This window comes from Athene cunicularia (genome assembly GCF_003259725.1).
Source record: "Athene cunicularia isolate RWA chromosome 2 unlocalized genomic scaffold, athCun1 chr2_part1, whole genome shotgun sequence".
NCBI lineage: Eukaryota > Metazoa > Chordata > Aves > Strigiformes > Strigidae > Athene > Athene cunicularia.
This window is the reverse complement of record NW_020799095.1, coordinates 6,918,052-6,934,910: the sequence shown is the minus strand read 5'-3', so window position 1 is coordinate 6,934,910 and position 16,859 is coordinate 6,918,052. Positions and strand designations below refer to the sequence as shown.

At 37.1% G+C, this 16,859-nt stretch overlaps 1 protein-coding gene across 4 annotated transcripts in view; it reads left to right on the top strand.

Moving 5' to 3' along the window:
- Positions 1-16,859, top strand: part of ATP2C1 (ATPase secretory pathway Ca2+ transporting 1) — a 65,254-nt gene that overhangs the window by 16,204 nt on the left and 32,191 nt on the right. For 2 of the 4 annotated variants that reach the window (XM_026843177.1, XM_026843179.1), the window contains exons 2-3: positions 15,151-15,261; positions 16,187-16,303. In XM_026843177.1, the coding sequence (XP_026698978.1) occupies positions 15,151-15,261; positions 16,187-16,303 (228 nt within the window). Of the gene's footprint in view, positions 1-203; positions 433-15,150; positions 15,262-16,186; positions 16,304-16,859 lie in introns of all 4 variants that reach the window. The other 2 variants (XM_026843178.1, XM_026843180.1) reach the window with 2 other exon arrangements.

Here is a 16,859-nt window from a genome sequence, read left to right as displayed (position 1 = left end):
GTGTATAAGAGACAGACTAATCCTGATCTGTGGTGGCCTCCGACAGCTCTGCGGGCTCCCGGTGTGCGTGTTCCTGTGCCTGCTCCGCGCTGGCGTGGCTGGGAAGGCGGTGGAGACCTGTAGGGTTCGGCTGTGTTTTTTTTGTTTGGTTGTTTTTTTTATCATCGTTTTTTTCCCTCCTCTAGCGCTGGTTTCTCTTGCAGATGTTGCTGAAGGTGGGGGCAAAGGGAGCAGTGTGATTGCCAGGGATCTTGGGGCATCTCTCTCTTCACCTTTCAGCTCCTGCTCCAGTGCTGCTGTTGCTAAAGACTTTTGTAACTATCGACTCAAGTACAATTTCGATGGAAAATGAAGGTAAAGGTCTCATCAGAGTCACTGACTTCATTGGAGCTAAGAGGATTTTTGCATGCAATTTGGTGACAACTCCTACTGGTGCGTGTGTATGTTTTGCCGTTCCAGGGGTTTGCAGGGTTGCCCTCGTGTGTTAATCTCGTGGTGGGAATTTTGATCTGTGTTTTGTAGTGTAAGAATTGTAGGACCGTCGTTTTTCTTTATTTGTATTGCTGCTTGCTGAACTACTTATCAGACAGATTTTATTCTCTCTTGACAGATAGTCAAAACATCTGTTGCATGCTTTAGTGTTCTATGTGTTTAGAATAGAAATCTTATTTAGACAGGGTCTTCTGGGCATTAGTTGCTTTGTATTTCCTTAGATGATATGATTTTGTTAATTTCACCTTTCAGAGTGAAATTGAGAGGCATTAGTTGCATTTTTGTTGAAATATTTCTGTGCATATTTCGTGTTCTTAAAAATTACTTCACTCTTGGCACTGAAGTTTTGAGTTCTGCCACTTGGATGATCAGGTATGAAGTTGTAAACTCCATGTGCTGAAAGAACTTGGTCTTTTATGCTTTCTACTTCTTGTCTAGTTTGGAAATTACTTAATCCAAGGAATTATTTTAGTTTTTCCATGTTGGTCTTCCATTTATGATCTGGGAACATTGAAAGACCCTTGGCATTGGTGATAGTGACTCTGAGCTTCATTGACGTCTCCTCCCACCCTTTCTATTTGACTCTGGATGTTGAAAATCTCTGAAATGTATTATTTTTATTACCGTATATGTAAGAAAAGAACTGTTGATTCCCCCCACCTCCCTTATGTTATCAGTATTCTCTGAAGATATTAGAAGGATTTTTTTTTTTTTTAGGTGGCTGCTGGATTTCCTTTGCTGTAGGTTTTTATATGAGCCATGAGCTTCTTTTCCTCCTACCCCATTATGAAAACAGAGGTGCTTTTTTAATAGGTTGACTTGAATGAAGAACTGGATTGAGTTTGTGGGGTAGACAAAATTATTTTCTATGGTTGGATATTGTTCTGTTTTGAAATGTGTTTTGTCTTCCATGGCTGGAGCATTGTAGTAATTGTGAAGTTGGAAACTATGTAGGTTATTATAATCTGGCATTTTGGAACTCTCTTCTAACTTTAAAATAATGCTACAGTTTTCTTAATGCTACTAATCATGTTTTCCAACTGAATATTTGTAATAAAGAGCATGGAACTTGTTAGATAAAAAGAATTTTGGAGTTGGGGGATGCTCTAGAAGGCTGATCTTTGTTTTGAGAGGCTAGATAGCTGATAGAAGCAGTGTCAGTGCCATTACATTTCAGTCACTGTGTTTTAAGTGAAAGGTTTTTGAATGGGCAGTACTGGGAGTGGGGGGAGCAATGTGGATACATTACCATTGAATGGAAACACACTTGGGGGGGGGGAGTTATCTATCTGACATTTGTGTGCCAAAGCCAAAATGGCAGCAAGACTTTTAATGCCTTTTAGTTCTATTACCAAATAAATAGATGTAGTTTATAATGAAGTTTCATATAATAGTATGGCACATTCTAATTCTGAATGCTGGTAGCACAGAGATGGCATTTCTTAAGTTTCTTTTGGAGTAAATTATGTTTAAAAATTAGTATTTGTATGATAGAAGTAACATAAACAAAGCTTTATCTAGGGGAAAAATAGAAGATTATCAGATACATATTTCAAAGGCAGAAAAAAGCTATGGTTTACTGAGAGCTTTCAAAATGGAGTAGGCTTTTAGGGATCGGAGGAAAGTTAAACTTTGGTATGAGTAAAAAGACTGAGTTGATTCTCTTAACATTTGAATTACTTCCTCTCCACTCTTTCCACTCCCCCACCCACCTATCTCATAATTGCGTCTGTAGACAGGCATATTTGCAACTGTCTATTGTCCGATTTGGTGTTCTTAGTATTTCTGAGCTCTTTTTCATTGAATTTGGCATTTTGAGATAGCTAAACACTATCAGCTTTCATATTGGAACTTTTCAGCACTCTTGAGAGGATTCTTAATGTATTTTTTCCAGGAGACAGTTGAGGAATCCTTGTAATCTTGTAGAACAAATACTGCAGTTAGAATATCTTTTTAAGGTTTTTTTTTGTTGTTGTTGTTTTGCAAGTTTGCCTTTGAAAGGTCTCTTAAGTTTGGATATCGAGCAAGAGATGGCAAGTTTTTTTTCCCCCTGTATTTGGATCAATATCCAAAATTGGGAAGTGATAAAATGGTTTGGAAAACTGATGTTTTCCTGTGTTAATTCAGTATTCGTAAGCAGTATTGTGTTTACTCTTAGCTAGTTAATAATTCGTTCCAGGATGTTGTGGTTCCTGTTTCTTCTGTTAGGATGATTAAACTTCCACAAAAAATTACTGTATCTCATGGTAATGAGGAAGAGAGAATTTCCCATCATAGGAAGACTTCTGTTTAGCTCAATAACACTATGACTTAAAGAAATTATGTTTGTCTTTCCAAACAGAAATACAGAGTTTTGTGACTTCTTTCTTTAAGGGGAGCTTTTTCTTAAACTGTAGGCAGTCAGGAGAACTTGCATAGACAAAATGTAATTGAGTGCAAACTAAAACTAAGCTTTGTATTTTTTGGATCTCTCCATTGATGCCTTTGGGATCGTTTAAGTAACTTTCTATAATTGTAATTTGTTTTTTTTTCTTCCTTTTTTTAATCACCATGTTTTAGGTTGTGACAGGTTCTTTATTCTACTAAGGATTATTTTGTAGAGGATGTCTGTCTTTTAGTAGAAAAATAAAGAATACAGTTTAGGTTACATCAACTCTGAGCTTGTCTGCTCTGAGGTCAGACTACGATTACAATTACATGTTGTTAAATAGGAGTACTGTTTTGTAATCAAGGCCTTCTGTAGCATTTGTTTTCATATCATTAAGTGCCCAACAGAAGAGGTCGGAGTAACGTTTTCCAAACTGTAAACCAAAAAGATTTTCCTAAAATCATGTCGAAGGTTGGTACAAAACCCACATCGGACTGACTGTAAGTAATAAAAACATCATGTGGTGATTCTGAAATCCTCCTTAATCTTCATTGTTTCGAGTCCTAGTTAATTCAAGCTAATCTTCAAAGATGACTGTTTACTGACAGACTCTAGTCTGTCAGTAGTAATTTCAGGATAGTTTTGGTAATTGGATGAATAGTGCGATATAAGTCAATAATTTTTTCTTTGAAAATGATGCTTTAGTTCTTCACATAATCCTGAAATGATAAATGAATCATTTTTGTTTGTCGTGTGCTTGAAGTGCAGTTGAATCTTAACGAGCTTCATGAGTACTTTTCTTAAATGGTGAAAGTGGGTTTAGTTGCTAAACTAACAGATTGAAGATCAGTGAACAGATTTTGGGGACAGTGTGTTAGCACCCTGGACTAGCTAATCATGGATCAGGCAGCTGTAAGTATGGATGAAGGGGTGGAGCGTGTATACATGAAACTAACAACAGAGGGGGAAGGGTTGCCTGCGGCAGCAGTGACTTGAAAACAATTTAAAATGTTCCAGAGTGGCATCATCAGTTGTTCATGGAAGTAATCTCCAAAATAATCAGAATGAAATTTGTGATGGAAAATGTTAGAAATTCTGAAGTGGGTTTGGTGAATGCAGCTTACATTCCTTTTGACGTGTAGATGATTTCTTAAAAAGGTAATAGGTGAAAAAAGAATTTTGATATTCATTGCAAACTGCAGATGGTAAGAAACAGTAATCAGAAAATTAGAACCCAATATTTTTTACTTACGTTGGCAAAAAAGTCATATCTCTTCTTTTTAATGTAGAGGATAAGGTTAGAGAAGAGATTTTTTTTTTTCGTTTTGAAAAGCAGAGTCTTCACTAAGGACCAGTTCTAGTAGATAACTTCCTGTCTTTTAACACTGCTTTGATAATTTAAATACATACAAAGTTAACATAGCACTTGTCTTGCATTAGAAACATACATTTCCTTTTTAATTGTACAGTATTATCTTTAAATCTGTTGTTTGACAGGTTGATGGAACATTAGATAGTGTCTTTCCTTTCCCCCTTCCCATGCAGATAAATTAGAAATGCTAATCTATAATAATCTAGAAGTGGTTTAACATGGCATCAGCATGAGTTCAGACATTGTAGAACGCATGTTTAGTTAATTTTGCGCTCTCTGTAACTCCTTCAAGTGGAGTGTATATGACATGATCTCTTGTTAGTGAGTCAGGAAAAACAGTGGTGTTTGAAAAAGGAAGGCAATTCTCAGGGTAGTTAATTTAACAAAAGAAACAAATTTTTTTACTTTTTTGCTGAAGAGTGACAAGTATGTGGTGATCTTGAGGTGCTCTTCTATAGGATTGAATGAAATGGTCTTATTACTGCTGAAAGAAGATCCTATGCTTAGCTGTGTTCCTGCTGTATGTGTTGTGTGGCTGTCATGGTTGTTGAGTTTGTCTGGCTTGCTAGTTTGGCAGGTTAGCCCAGCCCTTCTTTCCCCTTGCCCCTTGTTGGACAGCTTTCTGTTGAATTAGTGAGTTGAATGGGCTCATGAAGTGTCCAGTTAATGCTGAAAATAGTGAGGGACAAAGGAGTGAGACCTCCTTTCAGCATAAGCAGACCATTACCTTGACTCTGTTATTTATGTAATTGTAGCTTCAGTTCAATATAAATTCACCCAGAGACCATGGTGGAATTTTGGAAGAGTGAAGTTAATAAGTAGATTTTAGTTTTGACCTGCTTTTGAGTTGGTTAGAGTTCAGGTGGTACCTAATTGACACTGGGTCATAAGATTGGCATTCGCAGTGTGGTTTGTAGAAGCTAGGAGGAGTGATAGAGTTACTGTGCAGAGATGAGAAGGAAAATAAAATACAATAATCAAGGTATACATTAGGGACAAGCATCTGGTTTTAGTTATTTGTTTTGTAAACATTCTGCTCTAAACAATTAGAAGGGATAAAATGGATAATGAGTTAGCAGATGAAGCCTACAGAATCTTTTACAAAGGCTTTAAAAATATTTTTAAGTCAAATTTTCTGCAACACTTTTTTTTTCTGAATACATAATTCACAAAAAAAGCTCAGTGAATACAATGTTGCTGCTTTCTTGATACTAATTATAAGAAAACGTATTGCCATAAGTAGAGTAATTATGCAGTGAGTTATGTTTGCATTTAGCTTGGTCCTGAGAACTGTTGTAAGCAGTTAAGTTCAGGATTTTTTAAATTAGAATTTTATTTTGTCACATTATGAAGTAACTGCATAGCTGTCAAGGATATAATCAATGATGGGATCTTGGAGCTTCATTCATTATTTTAAACAAATACTGAGCAAATATTTCTATCAGTGTTTTTGTTTAATATGATTATATGGCAACTGAAATCTGCGTGTCATGGATACATTAGTAATATATCACAGGGTGCTAAAATTCTGTAGTAGTTTTTGCTGTTCAAGTGCTGTCCTTCATTTTGAGAAGTGTTATGAGATAGAAGCATGCTACTGGACAGGAGCCATATAATCTTTTTTCTAAGCTTAAATGTTCTCTTCTAGAAAGTTGGCAACTCTCTGGCAAGACAAATGACCAATATTTAGACCCAAGGGCTTTATGTAAATCGGGATGTAGGCAGAGGTGTATGCTATTTGGAGTCAAGTAAGATACAGCCATTCGTGCTCTCTTCTTTGAGTGATAAATTTCTGAACTGACTCAGTGCTATTATACATAAACTGCTTTCATCAAGGCACTAGCATTGATTTGATCATTTTAATGTGTGCTTAGGATTCTGTATCTTTTTTTGTTCTTCTGATTAATAAATAATGACAAATGTATGAAATGTTCAAGCAAACTTTTCCAGTGTTCAGGGAGTTTTTTTGAACAGGAAGTATCAAATCTGAATATTTTTGTCAACCAAATAGATTGGTCTGATGTGTTTGTCACATTCTTGGTAACTCTGATGCCACCTCAAGGCTTTTAGAGATGAGGATTTAAATTCATCACAGTAGATCCTTCAGAGTGTACAGAAATGCTCTAAATGGTAAATCTTCTGTAGCGATTGAATACAGCATTTGAATGTATGGCATTCTAAGTTTCAGCTGTACACTACATAAATGAGCTAAAGGAAGATAAGGTGGTGTTGAGGGTTTAATCTGAATTTTTGTTGTCAATGCTCCGACAATCTGCAGCCCTTCAGTCAGGTTAGGATATCATTATTTTCACAAAATATTTTCTCTAAAGAGCAGGTAGTTGTCGTTCACAAGGCTTGCAAGATAACCACATGGAATGTACTACAATTACGGAAAATTGCCCAGCTTTACTGTTGAGCTGGTAGCCTCAGTTGAACTAGATGTCCTACTTTCCTTTCTATTTTTTAAATTAAAGAAGACATGCTGAAACATCCTGAAAGAGTAAGATGTATTTCAGGTTGTGGAGAAGTGTTTCTCAGAAGCATGTTTTTTAGAAGGCATTTTTAGTACTTAAGTATTTTTAGTACTTGAAAATAGTTCTGGAGCTTTATAGACTACTGTAGAGTTAATAAGTTGAATGTTAAATGGAGCAGCTTAGTTTTTATTACACTGCCTGAATTAGATGTGATTTTGGATAGGATTCTTTCTTAAATATTTTACAAGATTTAAGATTGGGCGTATGTTGAGATTTAAGACGGTTGGTGCCAACATTCAGATTTCTGTTTCTTCATTGGTCAGAAATGCAGATATGTTGTCTACCAGGGAGTATAGTTCTGCATTATGGCTGGTGGTTGGCCATAGTGAGAGTCCTAAGTACAGCTGAAATAGTACTTGAATACAAGGCAGTTCTTTTCAGGTTTAGGGGGCAGCTTAGCAGGTTGTTCTCATAATTTGGGTATTTGTATTTCTTTGGTTAATGGGTGGTGTCTGTGCCAGTTGAATATTGTCCTTTTTCTGTGAAGTCTTATGAAATAACACAGAATAGCAAGGGGCTGAAACGATGTGACCTCCCAGGATAGACATTACTCTGCAAGGAGAACTCATTAATGCAAATTAGCATTTCTCTTTCCTTCTGGCTTTTTTGAGACAGACCTTTTCTGTGTGCACTTGCTTTGATGTGGGAACTCATGGTAAAATGTTTAAACTAAAATACTGTTGAATAGAAAACATATTTCTCTGAATGTTAGAATACAGGGATGCTTCAGCTATTTCCCCAGAAGTGAAAAAAATCATCTCACTTTTCCAACAGAGTCCATTCAGATGAAGATAGTAAACAGCAACTTCAAAGCCTTCAAAAACTATTTCTTATCCTAAGCAAACAGTGCCTGGTAGAAAACAAGTGGCTCATTAGTCTGCAGAGTTCAACCTTTTGGGGGTGGGGACAGCTCTTTGCAGGGGCAAGTAAAATACTGTTTTTGCAAATTGGTCGTGGATGTTTGGGTTGAACGAGTGTTGTCACTTTACTTGTTGTTCTAAGAAAGCAGAATTACTTCCCATAAAGGTATTTGTCAGAGTGTAATACTCTCCGACCAGGTTCTTTTAGATAATCCCCACATGGAGAGTGTAATGTTTAATATCAAATGTGTATATATGAAGATATTTGATATGTGGGATTTCTGATTTAGCAGAATGACACATTTGCACTGTGTTTTCAGTATATTTTGTAAGTTACACTTAGCAAAATATAGATATTGCAATACACAGTTCAAGTGCAATACCAGTGTGATTCCCATTGCTGCTCTCTAATATGCTCACTGTCATGATGCTGGGCCACCCCAGTTGCCAAGAAGGAATATGTGGGTTGAAACCAGCTCAAGCCTGTTGCGCTCTCTGAAATTTTGTTGGTTGCTAAGTGCATATGTTGGGCTGAGCCATATCTGCCACCCCCCATGCTGCTCTGGCTAACTCAGACATTCGCATTCTTTTGATGAAATCCAGGAGAAACATTTATACCAGCAGTTGATCCGCACAGCTGACACAGTTGTTTATCCAAAGCAAGGGCCACCCTCCAGTCCCCATTGTATTGAGTTAAAGTTAGCCTTTTTTGCAACGGCTGTGGTTAGGCACACCCTATGTTATTTCCTGAGCTTAATGGGAGCATCACATCTCCTTTGAGCCTTCTGTTATTGGTCAGTCACAGTATTTGAGTATTTTTGTATCTTAATTTACAGGGTTTTGAGGCTTATTAGAGAAACTACTAGTTGAGAATACGGGAAGTAGATGGCCTTCGAGATTTAATCGCATGAGGGACACACAATTATATCAGTGCGGTTTGCATAGCTGAAGCCTTCCTGAATATAACTTCCAATTTTATGCACATCATTAAAATATAGATAAATTAGTTCGAAAGCCAAGAATAAGACAGTAAAAATTAGGTTTTACTTAATGAAGGTAAGCTTGTAGCTTGTCTGCATTTACAGTTTGTGAACTTGATTGCACTGATTTTTATTTATTTTATTAAATCTGTACCCACCACAGCCAGATACTTCCACCAGCTTTTGTTGGCATAACTGGTAAATTTATCTGGAGATTTAATTCCAGTTAAAGTCTGGTGGAATTTCACGAAGGAAATTGCATTGTAGTCACAACCACGTTGGGTATTGCTTGTTCCAGAATGGTCTGAGAGCTCTTTGTGTGCTCTTCTCTGCCCTGCCTCCGCTTTTGGAATCCTGATGTGCATCCGGGCTTTTCTTCTTGGTGTGCAAACTTACTGTAGCTATTGAGTGTGCCTTATGCTTGCTTTTTTTGTGCTTGACTTTTTGCTGTGTCTTGTCATCATTTGGTCATTGTTCTGTGGCTGGGACCTGTACTGAGCTTCTAGGAGCACCTTGCCTTCTAGACAGATGGGGGAGGCAAAGATGGCAGAAGCATCTAGTGAAATAGATATTTTTTAGGTCACTGTTAGAAAGTGACTTTGTGGAATCACAGGCATGATGCTGAGCAATCACCTATTTAAATGGTGATTGAAGATGGAGAAGATAGTTAGAGATCCAGATCTCCAGAACCTCTAGCCACCATGTCCTAATGAGTAGAAGACTGCACAGATGCTTCATGTCTGATGGAACTGGAAAAGATGATTACTTCTGTTCTGGGTAGAGTCTCTTCCTTCCATTTCATACAGAAAATTCAAGAAATGGGGAGCTTGTAAGTTTCCATCTGGTTTGTGTTCAGTGAAACACCTTTTTGTTATGATGTTGAACACAATCATTTTTTTCGGGGCAGGGAAGATAGATAAAAAATGGAAGCTAATTCTTACAGTGGGTGAGGAAGTGCTGATTCATTTGGGATCTCAATGAGAAAGTGATCTGCCTTGCAAGAGTTTGTCCCTGTTAATAACTTGGAAAAGGTGATAGAAAAGTGTAAAATCATGTGTCTTTTCTGATGTTGGGAACCCTGAGATGATAAGGCTTTGGATGGATCTCTGGTCAGAGCATGGCACACAGTAGATCTTGTTTGCTCTGAGTTCACTATTACTCTTATGGGATTTTGCTCACAGTACAGATTCATCAATTACTGATAACAGTCGGGTCTGGAACATGGGCTTTTGAAGTGTCCCTTGGACAACAGGCTCTAATATACTCATTAATGAAGGTGCAGTTCCTGTGCAGAAGCATGCAATATTTCAAGTGGAAAAGACAGCATACTGTACATATACTTAAGATTAAATGCACATTGATTAATTACACATTGATTATGTGTACATTCATTAATTTTACTATTGATTAGACACAACATGATTCAGTAGTGATTGCGTGGTATCCACGATACAGAGGCATATACCTGGATGGGGGTCACTAACTGCTCGTACAATAATACTCTTACAGGTTGATCACTACGAACAAGTCAAAAAGTCTTCATAGTGCTTGAGTTGACTTGAAAGGGGTTGTTTTACAGGGACTGATGGGGAGATTCAGCCCAACTTAATCAGCTGTTCAGATGGATAGGAAGATTGAGAAGAAAATGATAGGTATGGTTAAGAGGCAGATATTGGAAAGTGTACTGAGTCAATGCTTCTAGTTGTTTTTTTTGATTTCCAGTTGGGCCACAAGTGTTTCCTGAGAACTGGCTCTATTAAACTGCAGTTTGCCAGTGAGACTTCTTGTGTGGTTGGGTACTTTCCAAGAGTAGAGTGCTTAAACCTGTGTTCCTGTCTCAGGTTTCTGAAGGAACTTCTCAAAGAATCAGCATTTTTCTTTACCTCAATTTAAATTTCATTGTTTTGTGAACTTCTGGGTTGGGTTCTTTTTTAATTTTACTGTTCTCTGTAGTTTTCTTTGTACATCACCTTTGTGTTTTGCACTTGTAGGTCAGTTGAGTAACTGCATGTAACATTTACAGGACTTTATATTAGCTAATTAGCCAAAGTGTTTTGGTCACAAGTCTGTCTAAAAATAGATTTTTGCCATGATAGTGTTCTAAATTTTTAGACTGCTCTCAGTGAATGTAGGTCCTGCCATTTGTGTTCTTTGAGCAAGTAGGGCTAAATTTCCCATTAAAAAGAATTGTAAATGTATCTCAATGTCAGTGAGCCTTGCGGATTGATAATGGGCTCTTCCCAGTAAGCTGAGAAACAGAATCTTAAAGTTGCTGGTACTTGGTATTGGTCATGGTAGAAAGAGGGTAGGCAGACTTTTGTAGCGTATGAGGAAGAAGAAACAGTAACACGTTATTGTTAACTAGATTTTTCATTAGAGAAAAGAAGGGAACTCTGAATTTCTGGTGATGTAAGCCTTCCAGACAAATTTGTATTAATTTTGATAAACATACTTTGGTCACAGTTCTGTGGTCATATGATTGATGCATATTTCTTGGCCTGGAAATGATGGTGTGTACATTGGAAGTGGTCCAAGAAAAGTCTTTCCTGGGGTGGCTATTTGTTTTCGTTAGTTAGCATCCTGCTTCTTTGTTCCTTGGTAGAGTTAGCTAAAAGTGGGGGATAGGAAGCTGTAGTCATAGCTCCAGAAGCTTCAGTCATAATGTAAGTGCTGCCTATCTGATATACCAGCATAGGCCGGTGTAATTTCTTAGCCCAATTATCCATATAAAAACTTGCCCTGCAATGAAATACTGAAGTGTTTTAAGGTATCAGCTGATAGATGCTTGAAAATTAATTGCAACATAGGATGGGAAGACATCTTACTATATGTGGGTTGACTCCTTTAATATAGAACACTGTGGGTTTGGGGATAGCTTCTGCTGAATATGCTAAAAGGTGTTACAGAAGTCCAGATCCTCCAGTGTGCAGATCTGGGCAGCAGTGCGAAAGACTGTAGAGCACTTGCTTGGCAGTATTGAGTAAGTAATTTTTCTCTTGCTTTGTGGAAGTAATGAATAGTAAAGGCAAAATTCTTTGCTTGAATATCATTACTGTGTTCTAGCAGATAGCAAGCACTCTTTCCAACTATTTTTTTGGACCTAAATCTGTTGGTGTAACCCACTTTACATTTTGGAAGGTAGTGATGAAGGGAACACAGTGGTCAGTTTCTCATTGGCTAAGCAATTGAATTTAATTGATGGCAAAATGTTAGTTATTTGGAACTGTTCTTTCCTGAACTACAAGTGTAGCTTAATCTACACAGATTGTAGAGGTTTTTGAGAAATCAGATGAGGATCCATTCAGAATTGTCTTACAATATGTAATTTTGCTCTGGAGAAAGGAGCTGGCTATAAAAAGATCTTCTGAGCCTTTATTTTTTCTAATCCTGTACCAGATTTTCTCTGTAGATTTTTTTTCAATTCATATGGTACAATGTTCTTTGTAAAAGTGAGAGATAATATGATTGAAATACACATTCAAAATCAATGACTTTTTGAATCTCACAAAAAGGTTGTCAAAATAGGCTTTGTTGTATAGCACAGTTCTTCTGCACTAAAGATTTATTTGGAAAAGCTTGGTCTCTGAGAGTACTTGAACATTTCTATTTAAGGACATTTAACTTCTTAAAAAATCCTAAACAAGGTTGTTATTAGACTTTCTGAACTCCTAATTGATAATATTAGGGAAATGATCAGTTATGTATCATTTTTTTCAATTGTTATTTGTGTTTAGCAGCCATGTCGGTTGGTATAGGGGAAAAAGATTTTTCTCAGCACTAAAATTTGTAATGGCTGTCAGTTCATTTCTGCCTACTCTTAGTGTGAAAGCTTGGTTGCCTAGCATTTTTGCTGAGAATGTGGAGTCATCTTGGTCAAAGTCATATATTTGTGGGTTTGTTTTGAAACAGCACTTAGACTTAATGGTTTACAGCCCTAAACTCTGGTGTTTGGTAGCTAATACCACGAATGTGGTATGTATTTAAAAAAAAAAAAAATCAAAAGATAGTACTTTAGGATGGGAAACCTTAAAGGAAAGAACATGAGCTCATAGCTCTGTAGGGTGTTCTATCAAAGAGGGGAGATTGTGGCAAAATTCTGGGTGAATGTTTGCTTTAGAAAAGAGTGGTCCAAGAAAACTGAAACAGAAGGTTAAAATCCAAACAAAATTAAGTTTAACCATTTCAGGTATGAAAAGTGATCATCTCCAATGGCAATTTCCTAAGAGCTGAAGTAATCTAACTCAATATTGGTTTGCATGTGTAGGTTTAACAGCAGCTGTAACTGGGTGTGTTCTTAATTGCAGAATAGGTGAATTTGAATGGAACTGTTTCTCCCTGGGGGCTGAATCTTCTGAGTGTTAAGTGCTTCACGGATGCTGGTAACAGTGGTGGTACACTTAACCAAAGGCTGGCTCTCTGCATGGGAGACTGAGCAGTCGTGATGGTGCACCACCTCCCACACGAAATTTTAGGGAAGGGCACTTCTGTGTACCAAAGAGTATTTTGTAAGGCTTAGGGTCGCAACGTCTGCATTCTCCCTAACGGAAATACCCGCCATTCTGCTGCTGTTGTGGTCAGCTTAAGTTGCTTTAATAATACTGTTTTGTAGAGCGCGAGTCTTATGATGCTTGGTCTGTGAGAAGCCTTTGGAGCAAATGTTTGTCCCTCTAGTCCAGAATAGTGTAACCTTGTTGGTGTGAGGGCTTGTTACCACTGGGCTTTGTAAAAAGACTGCTTGTTATGAACAATTATATTCATGATTTTGTTTATCTTCTGAAATATTTTTGACTCAATTCCTTGTCTATTTGAAACATATAAAGATATTTGGAACTGGAAACTTGCTAGGTAATTTTTGTAAATGTATATATTATATAATAATGTATATTCACCATCATTTCTAAAGAAGACTGACACCAATGACTTAAGGTTTCAGTAAGTACCTAACCAATGCTAAAGCATATTTAAGTCACATGTTTCATAATACTCTAAAAAGCTGGCCACAGACGTTACAACTATGGTCTTTGCATAACTGTATCATAAAAGGATAGCGAAGAACAAAACAAAGCTCTTTCAGTGGAATGGAATATGGGAACTGGAATGGAGGTGTGGCAGAGCATAGCCGAGCTTCAGTTCTCAGCCTTTGCTGAGCTGCACTCCAGCAGCCTGCTGCTGAGTCCCGCTGGCTTCCAGCTACAAAAAGCTGAGTGGGGCCCGAGGGGGTCCCCCTCTTTGAAGGCCAGTAAACACATTGTCTGCCATCCCCTTTGCCCCAGAGCTGAAACCCCCACCCATATTGCCCTGCCTCTCATCTTGGGCTTTAGACCACCTTTCTCAGAACTACAGGGAAGGGGTGAGTCTTGCTGGTTTACTGCTTCGCTAGGAGCTACATGGAAGTGTAGAGAGTTTCCAAGGGTTTATCTTGAAAGCAAAGACATGTAAGTTGCAACTGTAGCACTTTCACCTTTGTTAATTGTTCCCTTGGGCCCCTGAGGTGAAGTCTTTATGGGGTCTATTTAGGTAAGCATCTAGAAGAACAAATACTAAGCTGAATTAATCTTGGCTATCATATTTGAGTACCTGGCAAGCAGTGTGCGGTATAGAAAAATGAATATTGTCATACCTTTTTTTAGGGCATAAAATGGAATCTTGTATTGTCATCTTAAAGTACTTTATCTTATATTTTTAAGGCTCAGCATCTATTGAGGAGATTTATACAAACAAGAATTATTTTTTAAAGTATAAAACCACCTATTCAAATTCTCTGCGAATATAAGAGTAAGACTATTTCTGTGGCATGCATGTTTGCACATTAGATGTCTTCCAGTTAATGGAGGGGTGATGTGTGTGTGGCACGATGGATGAGATATTAATTGAGGGGGCAGTAAGAGAGTGAGGGGGAAGAAACAGTACTGCTCCAGCTTCTCATGTAATAAGCAAGAATTTGGAAACTCTGAAACCTCATTAAATACCATAACAGTGCTGAGCTGTTCAATCAGTGTTGCTGTTGTGCTGTTCTGCAGTTCACAAAACTTGCTAAAATTACAGAAAAACATTACTTTTTATAACATTGACTTGAAGCTTTTGTATTGTAGTCAGGTTTTATGACTTGCATCTGTGCTCTTGTTTGAGGTTTTCTTAATGTTGTTTCTCCTTTCTTTCTGTACAAGAAAATATAAATAGGCCTGCTTAGACCACCTTCATTAATGAGTAGTAAGTAAGGGCAGGGAATGAAATTTATCTGGAGTGTTTCTGACCAGGTATTGATAATAATGAGCTAAAGGATTATGAATGTATTTAACTGTTAGGATCTTTGTCATCGCTGAATGTCATTACAGAAATTAGTCTTCTCAGTTTCATGTCCATTGTTTTCTTTTAATATTGCAGGTGGTACTGCATGAAAGTAAGATGAATTACAGATCTCTCTTAAGTGCAGTGATTACCAAAACCTACCTTTTAATGGCATTAATACTGCATTACTCTGGTCTATGTTGTTTGAAATGAAATGTTATGCTCTCCTTCCCTTCAAACTTTGGTTTTGTTTTAGGTTGCACGTCTTCAAAAAATCCCTGATGGTGACAATGAGACAATGATTCCTGTACTGTCTTCAAAAAAAGCAAGTGAATTGCCAGTTGATGAAGTAGCAAGCATTCTGCAAGTAAGTGATTTTTGCATCTCTTAAAGTGCTGATGTTACCAAACACTAAGTTTAATATTTTTTAAGGACAGATCTTGTAATTGAAAGTTTATGCATTATCTTGCAGTTTGATATTAGCTATTGTCTACTGCTAAAAGCCTGTTGATTTGTAAATTGTTACTTGAAATGCTCTAATCTCTAATCTTTTCCAAAAAATCAGGTATTTGGAGGGTGGTTGAGTTTTAGCTTCAAAATATTTGTATTTCTGTATGCTTTGAAGGTTGCTTTTTGTTAATAAAAATCCTAGAGTCAATCTTCCTAAAAATTCTGTCCTATTTTTCGTAGCTATTGCTTCAGTTTCTCTAAGGGATCCTTAATGTCCTTAATTTATTTTGGTAGCCTCTATTTTAAGTGGAGGACCAGGATTGAGAAAGCTACCCATTGACAGATTTATGAACCATTGAATCTGGGTTAATTTTTGTGATAGATGGTCTTTTTTCATTTTCTGTATGCTTGACTGCTTGAGGAGTACACCATGATAAATGCTGGTCACTGACAGCTCAAGACTTTGAAGCTATTGCTGTCATTTGGCTGAGTAACTGAACTCCTGACATAATCCTCAAGAGTCTGAACTATGCCCACAGTTTAACTTGATGAAGAGTTTTCTGTAGGGAAAATCGGCAATCATTTAAAGATATGAAACAGCATCTGCTTCTGTAGCTCTGTGAATTTTTTTGTTGAATCTCTTAAGAATTTCTGCCAAATTGAGTTTTAAAATAGTAGGTAGTTAGCTCTTATTGTTGTACAAACATCAGTACCAAGCTTGTCCTCTGATGTTGGCCAAATTTGTATAATCTAAGGCTATAAATTTTGGTGTTGGAATTTATTCTGAAGTCTAGTTTATCAGTGTAATTGCTGACTGTGTTATTCTTTGCATATTTTAATAGGCTAATCTTCAGAATGGCTTAAAAAACTGTGAAGTTTGTCATAGACGGGCATTCCATGGATGGAATGAATTTGATATTAGTGAAGATGAACCACTGTGGAAAAAATATATTTCCCAGGTTAAGATTTTTGTCCTTTCTGCTTTTTCGGTTTTAATACTTGTCAGTAGTTTTGCTCTTCGCTACTTACCTTCTATGTGCATGAACATTTTTTGATAAAAGTGTGGAAACCCTAGTACAATACGAAATTGAAACTTCTGTAATTTATATCTAATTTACCTAGTGAAAAAGCTTTTATTTAAGTACATGCCAGTGTTTTAATTACATGATTTATTCTTGAGTGTATGTTCATAACTAGCCAAAAGGTACCATCCATAACTATCCTGAGGGCTGGAGAAACAGAATAAAGTTCCCTATAGGCAAAGACTTGAGCATGAATCGCACTAAGGTCAGACACAAATGCATATGACTGTTGGTAATTTAAGTGGAACATAAATAAAAATAACTTGATAGGTAAAGGAAATTTTAAAAAGCAAAACTGCTGCCTTTGAACTGAGCGTGGAGGTGGGGCCAACCTTGATTCTGGTGTTAAGCAGAACTGGCAAAAGTCAAGTGTGAATTTTTTTCCTATCAGTGTGATTTATCTCATTCATATATATATATACTGTCTCTTATA